This window comes from Macadamia integrifolia, chromosome 8 (genome assembly GCF_013358625.1).
Source record: "Macadamia integrifolia cultivar HAES 741 chromosome 8, SCU_Mint_v3, whole genome shotgun sequence".
In the NCBI taxonomy this organism is placed as follows: domain Eukaryota; kingdom Viridiplantae; phylum Streptophyta; class Magnoliopsida; order Proteales; family Proteaceae; genus Macadamia; species Macadamia integrifolia.
Window position 1 is genome coordinate 25,317,171 of NC_056564.1, and position 20,102 is coordinate 25,337,272.

General features: G+C 38.2%; 3 protein-coding genes across 6 annotated transcripts; 2 read left to right on the top strand and 1 right to left on the bottom strand.

The window, feature by feature from the left end:
• The first annotated feature begins 648 nt into the window (after nucleotides 1-648).
• Nucleotides 649-10,706, top strand: LOC122086517 (homeobox protein knotted-1-like 2). Of its 3 annotated transcripts, none has more exons than XM_042655386.1 (6): nucleotides 649-1,598; nucleotides 5,846-5,966; nucleotides 9,453-9,646; nucleotides 9,721-9,852; nucleotides 9,937-10,073; nucleotides 10,153-10,706. In XM_042655386.1, exons 1-6 carry the CDS (start codon nucleotides 783-785, stop codon nucleotides 10,190-10,192), a joined length of 1,440 nt encoding a protein of 479 aa, XP_042511320.1. In that variant the 5' UTR covers nucleotides 649-782; the 3' UTR covers nucleotides 10,193-10,706. The 3 variants fall into 3 exon arrangements, with proteins under 3 accessions (XP_042511320.1, XP_042511321.1, XP_042511322.1); XM_042655387.1 differs by having other exon boundaries at nucleotides 10,156-10,706; XM_042655388.1 differs by having other exon boundaries at nucleotides 10,164-10,706.
• A 2,218-nt stretch (nucleotides 10,707-12,924) lies between these two features.
• LOC122086831 lies at nucleotides 12,925-13,404 on the bottom strand. Its single transcript, XM_042655779.1, has one exon. It carries the CDS (start codon nucleotides 13,402-13,404, stop codon nucleotides 12,925-12,927), a length of 480 nt encoding a protein of 159 aa, XP_042511713.1.
• A 2,551-nt stretch (nucleotides 13,405-15,955) lies between these two features.
• On the top strand, nucleotides 15,956-18,953 carry LOC122087593 (UPF0481 protein At3g47200-like). 2 transcript variants are annotated; one of them, XM_042656780.1, is made up of 2 exons: nucleotides 15,956-16,238; nucleotides 17,201-18,953. In XM_042656780.1, exon 2 carries the CDS (start codon nucleotides 17,252-17,254, stop codon nucleotides 18,521-18,523), a length of 1,272 nt encoding a protein of 423 aa, XP_042512714.1. In that variant the 5' UTR covers nucleotides 15,956-16,238; nucleotides 17,201-17,251; the 3' UTR covers nucleotides 18,524-18,953. The 2 variants fall into 2 exon arrangements, with proteins under 2 accessions (XP_042512714.1, XP_042512715.1); XM_042656781.1 differs by having other exon boundaries at nucleotides 15,956-16,133.
• The last annotated feature ends 1,149 nt before the right edge of the window (nucleotides 18,954-20,102 follow it).

Below are 20,102 nucleotides of genomic sequence, written 5' to 3' on the forward strand. Positions count from 1 at the left end.
TTCTAGGGTAATGTGGTCCCACCCATCTCCCCGATGCTCCTCCCACGTGTACGATTTCCATTTGTCCAATCACGTCGCGTGCTCCGACGTGGTCCCCAGATGTGGTCCAAACAACAAGGAAGCGCCGCGTGTCGATCGGATAGGTATAGTCGTTGTCCGCGAGTGGCGGAGAGGGGAGCGACGTAATTTCAATCGGGCCCCCCCCCTTTTTTTTTTTTTTGAAAACCTTTGCTTTTTGGTGTATGTCGTGGGCCCCAGAGGCTGAGAGTTGGCCACCGGTTACCGGTGACCCGTAAAGCCGAGACCTAATCCGCGTGAACAACGACGATACATAAACCAGCATTAATTCATGTCTCTCGTAAGTTGCAAGTTGCATTATCAACATGACAAAGCAGTTTTTGTCTGATTACATCTCCAAGAACATCGCAAACGAAAATTTCGCCACGTGTGAAAATTTTCCACCGTTAGATTAAAAAAGGGCGTTTTTTTTTTTTTATTAAGAACATTTTTCTTTGTTCAATTAATGTCGGCGGCTTATTATAGCAAAGCCGGTTACGAGGAGTGGTTTCACGGGGTAAAAAACCACTCTTCGGAAACCACTTTACGGAGTTACTATACGTGTGTGAGATATATAAGAATAAAATAATCTCCTTTTCTTTCACTAGTAGCTCGCTCCTCTCGCTCGCTTCGTTCTACCTCTGGTCTAAGTCTCTCTCTCTCTCTCTCTCTCTCTTCATCTAGAGAATAGGAAATGAGATTGTTGCAGTGAAACAAGGTCATCGATGGCGTATCACAACCATCTCTCGCACGAGATGGCGCTTCAGCATTTCACACACCAGCATTTAGGGGAGAACACGGCGGTCTTACGGAGTATTTTACCGGAGCAGCTCGGTCAGTCTTCGTCGGACGCAACCGGCGGTGCCGGAAAAGACCAGAAGGATATACAGAGATTGATGATCGAGACTGCTGGTAAATCGCAGCAGCAACAACAACAACAACAATCGCAGCTCGGTGGAGGAGGTAGTGGTGGTGGTGGTCCAACGTGGCTGAACAACGCAATTCTCCGGCAGCAGAACCAGTACGTTGACGGAAGTTTTCTTCACTTGCAGACCAATTCGGACTCGACTTCTGGCGCTTCCAACCAGTGGCTTCCACGTCCGATGCTCCAGCGGAACACAAGTGATGTCGGTGGTGGTGATGACGTTCCGGTGTCTAGTGATTCGATGATTGCAGCTGCGATATCGCAAGGTTCGGCCGATTTAAACGCTAATAATGATAACAGAAACAGCGGTAACAACCAGAACCAAGGGGACAATAGTGGGGGAGGGGAGTTGGCGGAAAGCGAAGCTGGGGGTGGAGGGGACGGAGTTGGTCCTTGGCAGAATGCAAAGTATAAAGCTGATATATTGACTCATCCACTTTATGAGCAGCTTCTGTCGGCGCATGTAGCGTGCCTGCGTATTGCAACACCTGTTGATCAGTTGCCAAGGATTGATGCGCAGCTTGCTCAGTCGCAACATGTTGTCGCCAAGTATTCGGTTCTCGGACATGGCAATCAGCAACTTGTGGGAGACGACAAGGAGCTTGATCAGTTTATGGTTTGTTTCCTTCCTCTATGCTTTGTTCTTCTGGATTATCTTTGATTTTGCTCAGTATTGAATATGGTAATATTAAGTTGCTTGTTTGGCCCCAGTAAATTTTGATGTTTCCAACGTTCACTTTCTGATTTTTATGGCTTGTATGTTCTTTCTTTTTTCATAAGTTAAGAGTTTGTTTTGATTCTCACTTGGGGACTTCCAATAAAGTCCTCGTTTTGTTTTCTTATGAGAAATTGAGACTCAATTCTGTTGAATGAAGCTCTTTACACTTATTGCAATATATATATTGATGGTAATTAGAATAGAGCAGAGTCTGGAAGTAGTGATGCATCAATTTGGGGGGACGGCAAGTGCTCCCTTGAGCTGAAGATGAGGCGGGTGTGGCAAATAGACTAAACTAAACTAGTGAAGCATTGTGGACCCTCTGGTTTCCTTCTCTTCATGAACACTATGAAAGGCCGAGTGCCCGTTTTGACGGACAGAGGCGAGAGTGTTCAGTAGATTACTGGTAATCGGATTCTCTGAGAACTTTCTGCTGACCTTTCCTTCTCAGAACTACTGTAGTATGAGGTGTTTTCAGGTAGCATGTCCTGGTAAAAGAGAGTGGAAGGAGGCTCCAGCATATCTAAATATGCACTTGATTATTATTCTAATGTCTTGCGTAAGAAACTTAATACCAACATTAACGGGCTTCTCTTTATACCAGACTAGGATGAATCACTTCCAAGGAAATCTCTTTATACGAGACTAGGATGAATCACTTCCAAGGAAATTATGTTTATCTTTCAACCATTATTATCCAGACGATGACTCTAATTGACATTCGCTTTGAGGATAAATTGTTGATGTGGACTCTGAAATGGGTGGTACAGAGGATGTATAAACAAGATCTTTTGATGCTTTGATTATAATGAAGGAAAGCGGAAAGAAAACACAATTGTATCCAATTCTTTTTCCTTCATGAAGTTTGTGAAAAGTTGAGGATGGTAAATATATCGTGGCCATGGCAAGTAAATAAGGTCTGCATTTAAGGGGATAAGGTAGTTAGTTTTAAATTATAGTATGCTATTAAATGATTGACAGATCGCCAAAGCGGTGATATGCGGAAGATGGAAAGTTGGGTGAGTCTTGTGGAGGTAATATGACCAGATACTTCTGTGTTGGGTCAATTGTGGCGAGAGGGCCCTGGAATGTCGAATTGCAGTAGCAAAGTATAATAGCACCTCCTGGTGTCTAGTTTTCACTTGGACGCTTCACAAAACTATACATCTACGAGCATATGTCAAATCTCCTGTGAGATTTCATTGATGATATTACAAACACTGCCAGGTTGGGCATCCAGCCTAGCCCGTCTCATTAATTATGTGGTTTAGAGGAATGGGCTACTTCATGGTTGACCCTAAATCCTCTGATCACATCAAACTCAAAATTGTTTGGGAATGAGCTACTTATTCATGGTTGATCGTATAGTTATTTCTTCCAATATTATCCTTTGATCATATCGAACTTCAAAATTGATTGGGCAACCTGTTAATGGACTGGATCTGATATCAGTATAGCCGGCCATCAAATTTTCCAGAGGTCCCAACATGCTGGAGACTCTCAGCCATAATAAGAAGCCTATTCTATCCTGCAATTCTCTCAACTTATTACCTTCACATTATTTTAGATTAGTGTTGGGAAGTTGGCAAGACTTTTGCTTTTACTTCTAGGCTTTAGGCTCATGTCACCACAAGTGAGAGCATTATAAATAACATGCATCAACCATAAAATTCTGGAGGAAACATGCTTCATATAAAGTTCTCACAATATGAAGAAAACCCCCAATTATCATGTAAATTGTACAACCTTCTTATATATATATATATATATATATATCATTTTGCTATATCATATTTATATGGATTGTCTTATATTTTTATGTATTTATTTATTTATTTATTGATGATGTGCCTCTAAGAATTACACCTTATCTGAGGCAATTTAAACCTCTCATCATGCCTTTGCATTTGAATCACGATTTTAGACACATGGATGAAACTAGCTTTATAAATCTCGAGTTATGCCTAGGTATAATATTCTTGTAATTAATTATTTTGGAAGCGGAACTTTGCTCCTTTCATGATCCACTGGGGAAAATAAACGTGTTTGTTTTGATTTAAAGTGTGAAATTTGAATGTCTGTGCTTTCCTTCCCTTCCCTCCCCACTTGGAGCCCCACTCTATGTTTATTCTTGTTTTGTTTTTGTTTTAGGTTAGATCTAATTTGTGATGCTGCTTTGGCCGTGGATGGGGATTGAAAAAAAATAAAATAAAATAAAATAAAATAAAAGTGGAAAGATGACACACAAATAAATAAATAGATAAATTGTAAATGCCTATTCTATTACCCTCCAGCAGTTGCATGAATTGGGAAAATTGCTAGGGGGAAGATCAATAGATTCTCAATTTCTCTTCCTATTACCTGGGAACTTTGTTGTAGTCTGTGGTGTTGGACTTTTCTGAACAAGTTGCATAAGTTTATCTTTTAGAGTGTGGGTGATATTCTACACTGGTCAGAGAGATAAGGCAGGGGGATGAATGGGATTTACATAATGCGTCTGAGGGAAAATCTCATAATTTAATTATGGGTTTGAGCTCTTTTTGATATTTGTTTTAGGAGAAATTGAAAGTATTTACTTTATGGAGCAGAGGTTTCTTTCTCTGTATCATTTAAGTGGTGTATGATTAGCTAAGATCTTCCTGGTTATTGTATTTGTGGTTTATTCTCCTTCCTATTTTCCCTTTCTTTGATTTAGGAGCTTAAAAATCACTCTTATAATATCTATGAGAACTATTATTTTCTTAAAGGTTATATTCTTTGAGCCTGATGTGTTGAGTTAATGTTTAATGGGGACCGCTGTTCCCTTCTTTGGATGCCAAGCTGGGAATTATCTTTTTATTAGGATACAACTGTGCAATCCTCAAAAGATTGTAATGTCATTGTTTAACATTTTTCATCAAATGTCAGTCAGATATCCCACTAAATTTATTGACAGATTGAAATCAAACCAGAGAAAAAGCTGTTTCCTTAATTGTAAGGGCTTACCAACAAATTAAGGTAACTCATCACAAAATTAGATAAGTGAGATAGACACCTCCATAATTTGACAAGGGAGGTTACACCTTGCAAATGCAATAATTTGCATTGATTAATGCCTCCATTTTTTCTTTTTGATAAGCAGGCTTTCATTAAATAAAAGGATAAAAGAAAGTAAGGGCCTTTCTATTAATACCCCCATTCAATGATTATTGTAATGAACTAACATGTGTACTCTTTTAATATTTTTTTTAGGGGTATTTTACATTCAGTAACTGTCAAAATAAAGGAGGTTTCTGAGATGCTACTCTAGAAGGTCACCTTTAATATCATTTGGATATGTAAGAGTTTAGTTAACTGACTTCCTTAAGGATCTCTATCCATTAAAGTGTTTGGATTATCTTTCCTATGGGTATTTGAGAACTTTGGTGATTTGGTGAGATTTTCACTCTATTGATCTATTTGCCTGGATTTTGCATTTTTTTTGGGGGGTGGGTTTCCACCATGAAGAATTGGGAAGCTTTGTGTTCGGAACCAGTCTTAACTCTTGGCTGACTTCTTTAATAGTGAGGGGATTGGTCTTGGCTAGATCATTCCAGCATTGAGGGGAAACTGTCTGACTTAATTGGTGGGCTACTCCTTGGTTTAGATTTAGTGTCAGAATTGAATCTTTTGGTTGTACTTGACGTTTACTGTTTTAAGCAACAATAATGAGAGTCTTCAGTTGGAGTTTCTGTTCTTGGCATGAATTGAACAAAAATGGGATGCCTTTATCTGAACAAAGTGAGATTCATTAATTTGCTCCAATGTGAGATGTTGATATTATCTTTGGTTTGAGTGTACTTCATATATCCACCCCTTTCATGATTCCTATGTCATTGTTGTTAGTTGATGGGGTTATATACTCTTTAAGGAGTTGTTGATTCTTTGACCGATTGAACATCTTGACCAAATCAATAAAAATAGAAAACTATTCTGATGGAGGTTTGAGTATATGAAAATTTCTCACTTATGGTGTTTCTTTGTTGTTGGTGGAACTTAATGGTTGTCTAGTACTTACCAACTGTTTAATTTCTTAATCAAAAAAATTTTTGGTCTTTCTGATATTTTTTATTTAATCATTCAATAATATTTTTTCTCATTCTGTCCTTTTGTTTTCTGGTGTGTAGACACATTATGTTCTACTGCTTTGCTCCTTCAAAGAACAGCTGCAGCAGCATGTTCGTGTCCATGCAATGGAAGCAGTAATGGCTTGCTGGGAGCTTGAGCAATCTCTACAAAGTTTAACAGGTGACCTTGGGATCCAGAAAGGGTTTTTGCTTGAACAAAATTTTCATTCTAACATGAGGATACATTACACTAGTAGTGTTGAGATTACCATTTATATGATCTTTCTTTCATCGTTGGGGTGAACAGTGGTGCTGTTTTTTCAGTGAGTTGTACCATTGATTACTTATTTTGCAATTTTACCAGCACTGCATGACTATGGACAACAAATTGAGATCTGATGTGCTTCAGAGTTGTATGGGGGAAAAGAAAAAAGAAGATGAAAAAGAGGGGATTGATAGGCTAAAAAAAAAAAAAAAAAAAAATTTGAAAAGTTATTTTTATGAAGGACTATATCTTAAGTTTTGTCATTGTAGGGAGAAAAAAGGAAATCAAGGAAGTACTGAAAGCTTATAGATTGTTGGAATTCTTTGAAATTTGAAAAATTCCATGTCAGAGTACAATTCAGTGGCTCCGTTTGATTGCAATGGGAATTTAAAGGGAATTGAAGTGAAATTTTCATACTTTAAAAAGAAATGTTTATAATCATTACCCCATATGATTGTATAAGCTACTTAATTTTTTAACCATATTTAGTAATGATATATTTTCCATGTAATTTTTATTTTACATATTATAGCAAAGGGTTTTGGATGCAAAGTAAAGTGAAATTTTATAACCAAATATGGAAGTATTTGAAGTTAATGTTAAAGTCACATGGGTAATGATTACATATATTTCTTTTTTAAGTATGAAAATTTGACTTTTCTTCCCTTTCATTCCCCTTACAACCAAACATAGCCAGTAGAAATTTAGGAAAAATGTAAATTAACTTCATGTAATTCTAAGAAATACAGTCTTTGAGAGAGCTACGGCTTGATTTGTGTGGTTGAGCTCTTAGGTCACCGACAGAAAAACTTGCAAATAATAAAAGGATTTCTCCTTAAAACTAATACTGAATTGAGAACTTCTAGAATGCTCTATTGCAAACTCTACCATGGACTCATATGTACAGCTTACATCTACACCCACCCCTCTCATAATAAACGGTTACTTAGATATGCCTAATTTTATATTAACGTAGATTTACATTTTAAAGAATTCTATTGACTTGAGATTGAAGGAGTTGGTAAATTTGGGTAGAATGGTGCTTCATAATTCTATGACCTAGAAACTTTGATGAATAAGAAAATTCTTAGGATAGCACTGAGGTGGAGCAGAGTTTTGGAAATGAATAAATGTGAAAATAGAATGACTGTAGCTGAGGTGTTAGTGTTGAGAATGAGAAGTGGTGAGAGTATAAAGAATAGAGGAAAAATGATGCATTCACAAGAACTAGGGGTAGCACCTATAAGTGACAAAGATATGCCATGTGCATGCAAGCACGTGAGGAGCCTTACGAGTTGGAAGTTGGGTGGAGTCCGTTAATAGAAGTTGTACTTATGGGGAGTAGTGGATAATTATTGAAACGTGGGAAGAAGTTATTAGGGGAAGTTGTTGAAGGTGAAAAATTATTATAACTGTTGTACATTGTAATCCGTTATTTAAGCGCCAGCATTAGAAAGAGGGGAGACATTTAAGGAACGAAAAGAATACTAAATCATCTCTCTTGATGTCATCTTGAGATTAGGTCGGCCCCTCAATTAAACCAAGACTCCTTGCTTCATCCATAAAGCAAATCTATCAAATTATTCGTATTTTATCTCCTTGTTATCTCTTTATTATCTCTTCCTCGTTTATTTCCTATCTTCTTATTTTCTCTCCACCTGTATCTGTGTACATAACTGCTGGCTGTGTGCAAAGTAAATCAACGACTACTGCAATATGTAGTCACTACATCCAACTGTTGACTAGTTTTTCACTTTCTAGAATGAAACCCACTTGTTAATCAAAGGCAAGTATGTCCCAATTTTGATAATTTAAATGCAATCTTCAGGAGGATCAAATGAGTTAGCATCATTTATAACTGACTAGATGCCACTCACATGCAACTTTGTGAATGCCCATGCACGCATGGGATAGGATGGCATTTTGATTCTGACCATTGAATAGATAGGTCTGGATTCGCCATGTGCCAAATTTCAGCACCCAATTCAATCAAATCCCTTATTGTGTATTGGAATATATCCTTGTATATTTTTTCATCCCTTTGTGTATATGCCCATGCACCTAGATTTTTAAAGCTTTATTTTGTCACTTGGTGTTATCCATTTAGGCTGAAACTTGGCATGTAGGCTGGGAACCTCTGGGTTTACCTGTCCACCAAATTTGGGCCTCATCTGATCTGCCATGTAGCTGATGTTTGGGTTGTTGAGATAAGTTTATCTGGATGGGCCAAAAAAAAAAAAACATTGTTTTGGCCTTGCTCACCTGGCATATATGTTCTCTCTTTTTAGGCAGGGAGGGGGTAGTGGCTACATCTAGAGCATCAACTTTGTGAAGTTTGCCCATGCAGCAACGCACACAACAACTGCTAGCAAAATCTATTTAATTATTTGATTTTTCTTTGCATTCTTTAATGGGATGATTCTCTACCCCCCCCCCCCCAACCCCACCCTACCCTCCAAAAAATATTTATGACACAAAACACCAGTGTGTCCATTATTTACTTGGTGTATATCATTGCTCCATCTCCATCCACTACTCTAGCCATTCTTTTTTATAATCAGCGTTGCACTCTATGGATTCTGAAAGTGGCTTGAAGTGCTGTTATTCATTTTCATATTTACCTCTTTTTAACTTGTTCTCTTGAGCCTGTAGTAGGCTTTAGTGGTTAGTTATAGCATGTCACAGAAACCTGTTAGTTATACGGTGCCATTTTAATTTGGGTTAAAAGTTGGGATATAGGGAAGTTTGCAAAATTCTGGAAATATTCGTTGATACTTGTGAATTCTATACTAATTTTTAAACATGTTAAGATTGCAATATGTTTTATAACAATTAATTTTCGCCTCTTGTGTGCTTTAGACAATATCACTTAAATAGAACTCAGTGGGTCCTAGTCCTTGGTCTCTCTGTTGTCTGGTGGCTTTTACAATGAACAATGCTGGTGGATAACCTTGTTTTTTTTTTCTTTTATTTTTATTTTTATTTTTTTTTGTGAGGGAGCAAGCCAGGAAAAATTTCTGTGCTGCTGTACTGATGATCAGTATGGATTTTACTTTGGCTGCTGCCAGCCTAATGCTATATTTTTTGCTGCTTGTTGGATTCATGCTGCGAAGAAAACCATCTTATCTCCTGAAAGCCCTTACGGTTTCCCTTTTCTGATTCACTTCTTTAATGCTATGACCTCAGGTCATCAAACACTATTTGCCAATGCATTAATTCAATCCATGATTCTCTATGGATGCATTGTTTTGATTTGTCTTTTATGTAATTTGTTATTGTCATAGATCCTTGCATCATAGTAACTATTATAATAGTGAGAATTTTTCCTGGCATAATATTCTTGTGCTGATCATAAGCTGTAAAAACGTCTACATATGTGGCTGATATGCTCTGCATGAACAGGTGTCTCCCCAGGTGAAGGCACAGGTGCAACAATGTCGGATGATGATGATGACCAGGCAGATAGTGATACTAACTTGTTTGACGGAAGCTTGGAGGGGCCAGACAGCATGGGTTTTGGCCCTCTTATACCCACAGAGAGTGAGAGGTCCTTAATGGAGCGTGTGAGGCAAGAGCTGAAGCATGAGCTTAAACAGGTAAAGATGGAATGTTTAACAGCTTTCGTTTTTTTGCATGTTCAAGGTTTCCAACCAGTTCACTTCCTTTACAGGGTTATAAGGAGAAGATTGTGGACATAAGGGAGGAAATTCTCCGAAAGAGAAGAGCAGGAAAACTCCCAGGAGACACTACCTCACTCTTAAAGGCCTGGTGGCAGTCACATTCAAAGTGGCCATACCCAACAGTAAGTCTGGTTGAATCCTTGCAATAATTCAATTGGTTTTGTTAGGCTATTGACTTATGCCCGATGTTTTGGATCTTATTTCAGGAGGAAGACAAGGCAAGATTGGTGCAGGAAACTGGTTTGCAACTAAAGCAAATTAACAACTGGTTCATTAACCAGAGGAAAAGGAACTGGCATAGTAACCCCTCATCTTCTACAGTTTTGAAGAGCAAACGGAAGAGGTATTCTGTCTAGAGCATGCCTACCTGTTGAAAACTTTTGGTCATTTCATGGACTTCTGCCAACTTAAATTTGAAAAAGAAGTAATGCAGGTGAAAACAATGGTGAACGCTTGATGTAGATAATATTCTGCTCACATTTGATCGCAAACAAGCAAATGTTCTCCCTCCATGCTTCCAAATCCAGTGGGTGATTCGGCATCGATATATGAATATGGCTGCATGAGGACACTGCAGAGGTCCACATGGAGATATTTATATTGCTTATACACAGAAGCCTAGTGTGGTAGATGAGGCGGCTGTCTATTATTTGCGAGTTGGTGTGAACACTGAGCAGTTCAATGCCAATTGACAGGTATGCATGCAGTCACATGATACCTATGACGCATGTTGTGCTATATTCTTGAGGTTCAAATTGGAAAAAATCTATATATTGTTGTAATAGAGCCGTGGTGCATATTTTCTTTCTCCCTGCGTAGGCAGATTTGAGAAATCCTTTCTTCATATGTGAATAGTTTATAGTTGCAGGTTGTGGGTGTACAGTGTAATAATCTTGTGCATGTTTCTTCTACTAGCAATTCAACTAGCCACACTTGGATGTCACAATAAAGTGCTGCAGACATAAAATGTTCTTTATAGTGTTGGTCCTCAGGGAGATGCGAATTATGGGCACCATTACATTTTCTTTTAAATGAAATATGCGTTTTATTCGAACCAGAGGCGAAGTATGAAATAATCAACAAGAACCTGAAAGGACAAAAATTCAAAATTTGTGCGACCTTACGGACTTTTGTAGTGCCTATATATGAAGTACATGGTAGCAGTCTTGCCACTGCCCAGCAATTGACATATAAAGCATGTACTTCTCATGTTTCTACTTGAATATGGCAGCAAAGGGATATGGTCAAGGGATGATAGTAGTCTCGGCGATGTTTCTCGTTTAAATGTGACGTTTACGCCAGTACTATAGGGTGTTTCATAGAGTTGCTTCACTTAAAAAATTTTCTTTGGAGCTAATAGCCATTTTAGGCATGCTAACTTTGTTAGTACAAGTGAAATAAATCAAGTTTCTTTTTTTGAGTCGGTATCAGTTCCCCACTTGTCTGTCATGGGTTCTGCTGTCCATGGAAGATCTGACTCATCGTTAGACCCCATGGATAGTGGATCTCCATGTGGAGAGGGTAACTCTTATTTTTTTTTTCCTGCCATTGTAGGCATGTTAACATAGGACAAATGAAATAAATCAAGTTTTTATTTTTCTGGATTTTGAAGTATTTAATTGTCAGTTACTTTATTTATCTAAAATCATGCTTAGTGATAGTTTGGCGGTCTGTTTCTCCATCTGTGTCGATCTGACCGTATGAGAACGAGAACCTGATCCACACTTTCAACATCTTCCATCACAGCTTGAGGTTTTAAAAATTGGATTTAAATTGCTGGAATTGTTCGATTCGAATTGGAATCCACCAATCTTAATTTTTTGAGAAGGGTTGTTGGGATTGGCCTTGAATTTATACAATTTTCCCCTTTTGCAACTTTCTCCTTTTATTGGCGAAAAAAGGTGCAGGAAAGCAATGGAATTTAATACAGATCTCCTTGTTGCTTCCCCTTTCTAGGCTTAATGTGCAATTATGTTGTATGGAGCAAGCAGATTTTTATTTTTTGTCTTTTGGGTTCCAATTCCGATGGAGAGGAATTTTAATAAGCCTTTGAGGGGCTAATAAGGGGATACAATAGCTAGGAGGTCCTGAGGAGAAGATAACTCAAAACTCCCAATCCCCAATATGTGGAAAACCTGATGTCCATTTAGCAATACAGTAGACGTGGTGTTCTCAGCTCTATATTTATGGACAAAAAACACAACACACAAGGCTCTGTTGCTCCAATGCAAACTTGACTGAAAAGAAGCCTTCTTGTTCTGGGCCACAGTAGAGCTTATCTTGGTTGTCTACAGTGGATATCAAAATCTTTAAAATAGCATCAACTTCTTGATGTGTGAATAGTGATCTCATCTTTACTCCATTCCAATGACCAGGTTGAACGGTAAGATCTGAAATACATCTATCTGTGCAGTTTTCTGGTTTCACAATAGCCCTCTTTGTAGTAGGGTGCTGCCTTCCAAGATATTCCTCCACGCCCATTAAGGTTGAGAGCCAGATGCAGCTCTAAGAATGTTACCCTAACTTGGCCACCATAGCACTATTTCGGATTTTCAAATCTCTGTCCAATCCCCCCACCACCCCACAACCCCAACACCCAAAAAAAAAAAAAATTCCTGATCTCATAGATTGGACAAAAGTTGAGTCTTGAAATGTGCAGTAAATCACAGTTATAACACACCAGTTGAAGATTAGAAAAAGGAAAACCATTGAGATTGAATTTTAGTCTAAAGGATTTCAAATTCACGTCCAGTGTGTTTATTAGTTGAGGACTGTAACAGTAGACGTTCACTGAAATGGATCAAAATTAGTGAATAATATAGAAATCGAAAATTAAACGAAAACAAAAATAAAAGATCATGTCTTTTTAAATCACCACCTCTATATGATACACTATCACTCACACGGTCACACCCCCGTCACTGTAACCTCTACATTTCTCTCTAAACAGTACTCCCCTGACACACAAACATAGCACATTTCAAATCAAATAAAATATTGAGTTTAATACTTTAGTATTGTATTATTTTATTTTGATTTACGTCACTTTTAAAAATATATTTATTAATTCTCTCTTCTAAATTCTTATAAATTTTAAAGATTGAATGGACATAGAAGCCCACTAGTATGCTACCTTAGTGCAATTCTAGTGGTATTATCCAAACATGTTCAGAGAAAAAAAAAAAAGGAAGAACTTAAGATGAACAGTGGGACCCAACTGAGGCACTGTTCACCTTAAGCGAAGCAACAAAACGTGAGGAGAAATCAAGGCGTGCACAGTCGTGATCTTCCCTATGCCCTTGGTCGAAATTGAGAGCGTAGCTTTGAGGATCGTATTGGAAGTGGAACTGAGGCCTCCTTCTATTGGCGTACGCGCTGAGCTTGCGAATGACGATGTTCTTCCTCTTGTTAGGAACACACAACAATTCCTTTATCTCCTTCAGCTCCTTCTTCACTTTTCTCATTATCCAAAGCCTTTCCTTACTGTTCTCTCCTTGCCCTTCCAATAGAGACACCCTTTCACCCTTACTCTTACATCTTTCCCTTTCCCATCTCAAGCACAAGAAAAATTGAAAACAAGCTCTCCCAGCATTTCCAAAGCCCTCCTCATACTCTTCTTCCCCTTTCTTTACACCTTCTTCTAATACTGTATCTGATTCATGAAGGGCGCCCATATCAGAGAGAGAGATGGAAATGGAGTGTGGGTTTTGGGTGGAAGCTTGGAAGCAACTTAGTTTTTGTTGTTTTCAAAAGGGAAGTATTGAAATGAATGGAAAGAGAACGCGGGTTGGACACCCATTTAAGTTCTAATAAGAAAGCCAGCTTGGCTGGTGGTTACGCGGTCTTCACTCAAATGAAACAGTGTAGGATTATTATGAATTGGGTGAATTGGTGGGAGGAAGCTTTAACTAATTGCCTTCTCATTAGTCATTACTCCTTTCTCTTTACGCTTCCTTTTTGCCTGCAATCAATCCTCCCTTTATCTTCTTTCTTGTTGGAGAGTTTGTTCCTATTAATAGTTAGGATGGTGTGCTTTCTTCCCATACTGTCCCACCATGAAAGACCCTCTGTAGGACCTAGCATCAACTAAAACTTTAAAAACAATTGATGTTTAGGGAGATCTTTCCAAACAAGGAAAAAGTTTCCATGTAAAAGAAGATGAGTTTGGATCGGGTCCTCGTAAAGTGCTTGATATCCACATGGAATCCACTCAAGCAATGTTAAAATGTATTGTTAGAAGAGAGAATCATTCTCGTATGAAGACCTGATTCCGACTCAAAGAAGATATGTTCTTTGATGAGCAATGGTTAGTTAAGGCCTAACTTGAAAAAAATGATTAAAATATCAGCCACCGTATTAGCCGGTTAAATTTAAGATACGTATCGGAGGGTATGATGCTAAGATATGCTAAAGATCAAGGATTAAAGTATCGATATCAATCGCCGTGTCGATTGACTAAATTTAAAATACATATTGAAAGAGTATCTATCGTATCATATCGTATCGAAGATACCTTAAACCATGCTTGAAAATACTGACACATATATCTGTAATCAACCAATTGATGAGGGCATGAGATGGCAGAGTAGGCCTTTCAGCTGAATTGCTTTGTAATTAATTAAGGCAGAGTCATAGATTGGGTGGTAGTAAAAAACTTGATTTTGCAGCAATAAAAGCAATCAAGGTCAGCTCCATGTCCTGATGGTTTTAACATGAGTTTCTTCTTCTTCGCTTGGGATCTCCCGAGGAACCTAGTTTGTGCGTGGAGAGATTTTTCATTGATCCAGGTCAAATCAAAGAGGTTAACTAGACTTTCCTTTGCTTAATTCCCAAGGTTGATGGAGCTGCACTATCTCAGAATTCAGACCCATAGCCTTGTGCAACGTGTTCTACCAATTTGTTGCAAAGATCTTGGCCTCTCGCTTCAAGAGGGTGGTGGGTGGGTTAGTTATTGATAATTAGTATGCTTTCATTGGGGGTAGAAGTATTTTTGAAAATAGCCTTTTGTTATAATCTTTAGGAAAAAGTCACAACATGGTTTTTATGGGCGGTTTAAGAAAATATGTGCCAATTATAGCTATCGGAAAGCTAAACTTATAGCAGATTTCCCTGCAAAGTCAGCAGCTAAAGAGGATTCATCCAACCCCATGTTAATATGGACTTCTTGTACACTGGTGTGTCTAAGACTCCTAGTTAATTGTAAGATTCCACCCATTGCCCCTGTACTTAGAAAGTTGAGTCTATGGGTTGGGCTCAACCAATATTCCTCTACATGAGTACTATGAACCTTAGAAGAATTCAATCCTATAAACTCACTTACAAAATCCACATCAAATCACTTTCGTAACTAATGTGGATCAGCTCCCCATATGACTGATATGAGATCGTAAAACTCTCTGTTAAGTTTGTCTCGAATTCTTGACTCGTTTTGAAGATTGACCCGATCCGACATATTTTGGTGGCGACCTGAATCAGAAATTTTCTGAGATCTGTGATGGAAGCAAAGGGCTTGGGCCGATAGGAGCCCATCACTGATCTCGTATGGTTCGACCGGATCGACCGCGACCCTATGGGTCGAACCGCGATTTGGAGTATATATATAATGTACTGTTGCTTGTTGAGAAAGTCATTATATTCTAGGGTTTTCACGAAGCTAGGGTTTCAGGGCGAGTTCTTCCTCGCCGCTGCTAGGGTGTAATCTCTCTTCTGCATAGTGAATCATCTTCTTCTTTGCCCGAGGACGTAGCACACCACCCTGGTGTGTGAACCTCATTAAATCTCTGTGTTGTACGGATCTATTGTCTCCCTTTATTCATATTTCTTGGTGTTTGATCTAACACTCTCTGTGGGGTTGGTTGGGGGAGGGGGTTAGAATTACATCACTCATTACTCCACTTCCTAAGAAAATTGGTCAACCCTTAATTATTTGACTCAGATACCTTTTCTTAGGCATATTTCTCAGTTACTCTTATAGTTTATAGTGTTTATCATTCATTTAGTTTCACTAATCATCATTACAGATTTCCATTGAGAAAGGATGAAGAAATAGTAACTTAAAATTAATGTGGAGAATAGAGTGTCTTGGAGTTTCGGTTTCACATTGGACTGGTAGAAGGGTAGCTGACCATGGCAGATAGGATTTCATCACATGACTAGTAGGTTGTGCCTGCCATTGTCAAACAATTATCTAGGATGATTAAATAAATGACGATTAGGGTGCCGTCGTGTCGCTGCTATTGTCTGAACAGTATCATTTATAGAGTAATACATTCGGTAATGGAGCCTAACCCAACTCTGAGAGTCTTAGATGAATTAACTTTATATGCTTGGAAGTGCTGAAAAGATTGCTTCTCTCTTTACACAGTTAGGAACCCTTCTCGGCTGGCTTATACAAAGAAACAAGGTTAGCTTGTTCCCTTCTTCTTGTTTTTCTTTTTACACCAAATTGGATAGATAGCCAAGCTTGAATCTGGCCGGATACCAGGAATTTTCACTTGGAGAAAATGAGGTGATAAGCTCGAGCTATATATTTCTTCTGTGTAGTATAGAGAAAATTAACTAAGCTAGTCTCTATTGTAAATTGATGCTTTTATATGATCATGACAATGAGAAAAATCTCCCCCTAAGGCTGCAGTACTCGGCTATAAATTTTAAAGGTAGCTATCACTTTTTGACTTCTAATTAAAATCGATTGAGTTTGTCTTGAATTCTTGACCCGTATTGAAGAATGATCTATTCCAACATATTTTAGTAGTGATCCGAATGTGGCCTTTTATGAGATTTGTGATGGAAGTAGAGTGATCTCGTATGGGGTGCGGGGGCAATACGGCTTGACTTGATTGACCGAACCGGATGGATCGACACATGACTTGAAGGATTAAATAATGTACTATCGTCTTCTTGAGCAAGAATTGTAATTTTGAGGTTTTTCAAGCTAGAGTTTCAGAGTGAGTTTTATTGCCGCTATTTGGGTGTATTTAAGCGATCTATCCACAATAACCTCTCTTCTACATAGTAAAACATCTTCTTTTTCGATCGAGGATATAGCACACCATATCGGTGTGTGAACCTTGTTAAATCTTAATGTGTTGTGTGAATCTATGTTTATTTTCATATTTGTTGGTTTTTACTCTAACAAAACCCTATAAGAGTATGTAAACCCCTAGGATGGTGGTGAGCAGATCAGGTTCTTGTACGGGATTGATCCACACACATAGAATCCACCACAGGATTTGAGTGGGAAAATTCTATAGTGGATTCTATCTATGTGAATCAGACTGTACGAGAACCTGATCCACGCTCCCTCTATGGGAGTAGAAAAACCTACCCTTTTTCACCCTCTCTTCTTTTCTCCTTTCAAGGCAGGGAAAAAAAGACTAGTGCTATGCTGATTCTTCTATTGATTTCACTAGCCCTTTTTGTTCTTCTTCTTTGTCTTCTGACGTGAATATATTTGGATCATTTTACTAGTGATCTCCTCTGCACCTGTTGAAATAAAAGAAAGGTGGAGAGCTCAAGACAATGGCCCATGTTACTTACCCCGGAAGGGGACACAACAACTCTGAAGATCTGGAGCTTATGATCACTTCAGCTAGTGATACTGTAGGAGAAGACCAAATCATTGGAGGATATAATAATAGAGATTCAGTTACTATATTGATGGACTCCATCCAGAAAGACCTTAAACAAGTACCTTCCTTGCCACCTAATTGCAGCCTATTCCGAGTTCCCACCCCACTGCGCAAAGTAAAACCAGAAGCCTACACACCTCGCATGGTCTCCATCGGCCCTTATCATCGTTCCGAGAAACACTTACAGCCCATGGAAGCACAAAAGTTGCGGTGTTTAAATGATTTTCTCTGCCGGGAATCTCCGGCAACATTGGATGATTATGTTAAGGCTATGATAGAATTGGAAGAAATGCAGAAATCATCCAATTCAAATCTGAATGAGTTTGTGAAAATAATGACATTTGATGGTTGCTTCATACTTGAGCTCATCATTAGGACTAATTTAAAGAAGAGGAGTGATTTATATGAGCCTAAACACCGCGATGATCCGATATTGAATGCGACATGGATGTCTTATGTTATAAAGGGTGACCTAATTCTACTTGAAAATCAGCTTCCCTTCTTTGTTCTTGAGCATCTATACAACCTATTCACAGGGAATTCTTATTCAAACGGACTTGGTTCATTCACTTCCATTGCCTGTCTATTCTTTGAAGATTTCGTGCCACAACCCCAAACCATTACCGCCGAAAGTTCTCGATTTCGACCCATTTTTGAAGTAGCCAAGAATATGATAAGGAGGTCAAAGAAGGAAGATCAGGTAGGGGTAGTTGCGCTGCTAATCAAGGCGGCGAAACAAGTGGAAGAACCAGAAGACAAATCCCAAGCAAAGCATTTGCTTGCTTTTGTACGAGATTTACTCCTCCAATCACCCTTAAGGAGTCCACTGAATCCAGGAGACTCTTCGCATATCCGTAGTGCAACAGAGCTCCATGAGGCCAGTGTCAAGTTTGAGAAGGGGTTGAAGCCATGCTTGTCAGACATAAAATTCAACAATGGAGTGTTGAAAATTCCAACCATGAAAATTGAGAATTGGACAGAGCCTCTACTTCGAAACCTTATTGCCTTTGAGGATAATTATATCACAGCTTATGCTGCCTTCATTGATGGCCTTATCAACTCTCCCAAGGATGTTGAGTTGCTTCAGAAGAAGGAAACTATTGAGAGCTTGCTTGGTGACCCAAAAGAATTGGTTGCCTTATTTACTAGTCTTCTCAAATAGGTTTCTCCTAGTGTAATAGATGGTAATTTTTATTTTTCTGGAGTTTGCCATGAAGTGGAGAAATATTACAAGATCCCAAGTCACAAATGGAAGGCAAGTTTGATCCTCAACTATAGTAACACTCCATGGGCATTTATTTCATTCCTTGCTGCAGTATCTCTCCTCATTTTGATAGTAATACTAACCCTTTGTTCCATCCTACAAGTGATATGAAGACAGTATCCGCTATGGAAGTTGAGGTTGTTAGAGATGGATTCTATTGGCCAAGTCTTTGTGTTTTTCTATTTTAGTTATCTTTATTGATTGTTGGTAGAGCAAACACGAAGAAATACAAAAATAAATCAAGACAAATCCCACAACACATGGATCTAGCCATTAGTTGTGAAATAGATTGGGCCTCATGACATTGTTGTCCTTTAAATCCTCACTAGAAATTTGGCAACCTAATAGTGTATTTTTGAAATAGACCGACATCGTCTCGACATGTCGTGGGTTTGAAAACACATATGTATGTAAGCTTATAATAAAACATGGCAATGACATACGTGGTAATTACCTAAACATATATTGTTAAGCTAGCAAATCTTAGAAATGCAAATGCACAAATAAACTCCATACCACTGATCTATTTGCAAATCTAAGCTAATATGTATAAAGGGGAGAAGAGGAAATTAACTTTTTGGGGAATAGAATGCTTGAACAAATACACCTCGAACAACACTTGCACGAGAATACTAACAACAAAATATATCTTTACCTTCAATAGGATTCAAAACCCTGACTCCCACAGAAGAGGGAAAGAGGAGAGAGTTTTTGCTCAAATTGCAAGAGAGGAAAGAGGAACACTAACGTTAGAAACCTCTCTCTCTCTCTCTCTCTCTCTCTCTCTCTCTCTCTACCAGCTAGTTACCCCTAAGCAATCAACAATCCAAGTGGGAAAAAAATCCTCTGTTTTTCCCCATCCCTGTTTTTCTTGTTTTGCTACCCGCAGAAGATGACATGTGGCATTAATTTATCATCAACGGCCAAGATTACATCCAATTTACAAACGAGTTTGGTTTTTAATTCAATCTTGGCCGTTGATGATACATTAATGCCACATGTCGTCTTTTGCAGGTAGCAAAACAAGAAAAACAGGGATGGGGAAAAACAGAGGATTTTTATCCATCCAAGTGGGGATCCTATTGAGTGATCCTACTAAAACTCTATGTGAGTCAAACTCATTCTAGTAAATATAGATATTTACTCATAAGGATCCTAAGACTGGATATAACATAATAAACCCAAAGTAATAGTTTTGTTCCATTCTAGTCCTTCCACAATATCACATAGTAGACCTTAGGGTATGAAATTAATTAGTCACTAACTTAATCCATCCAAGCAGATGATTCATTGAAGAGATCAATGTTTAGACAAAAAAAAAAATAAAGTCAATTTATTTTAAATTATAATTATTAATAAATAATATTTTTAAGTCTTCTATATAAAGTATTTACAAAACATGTCAGTGAGCTTAGAATTTTTGTCCTATCAAAATCATATATATCTCTCTCAAGATTTTTTTTTTTTTTGCTGAGGC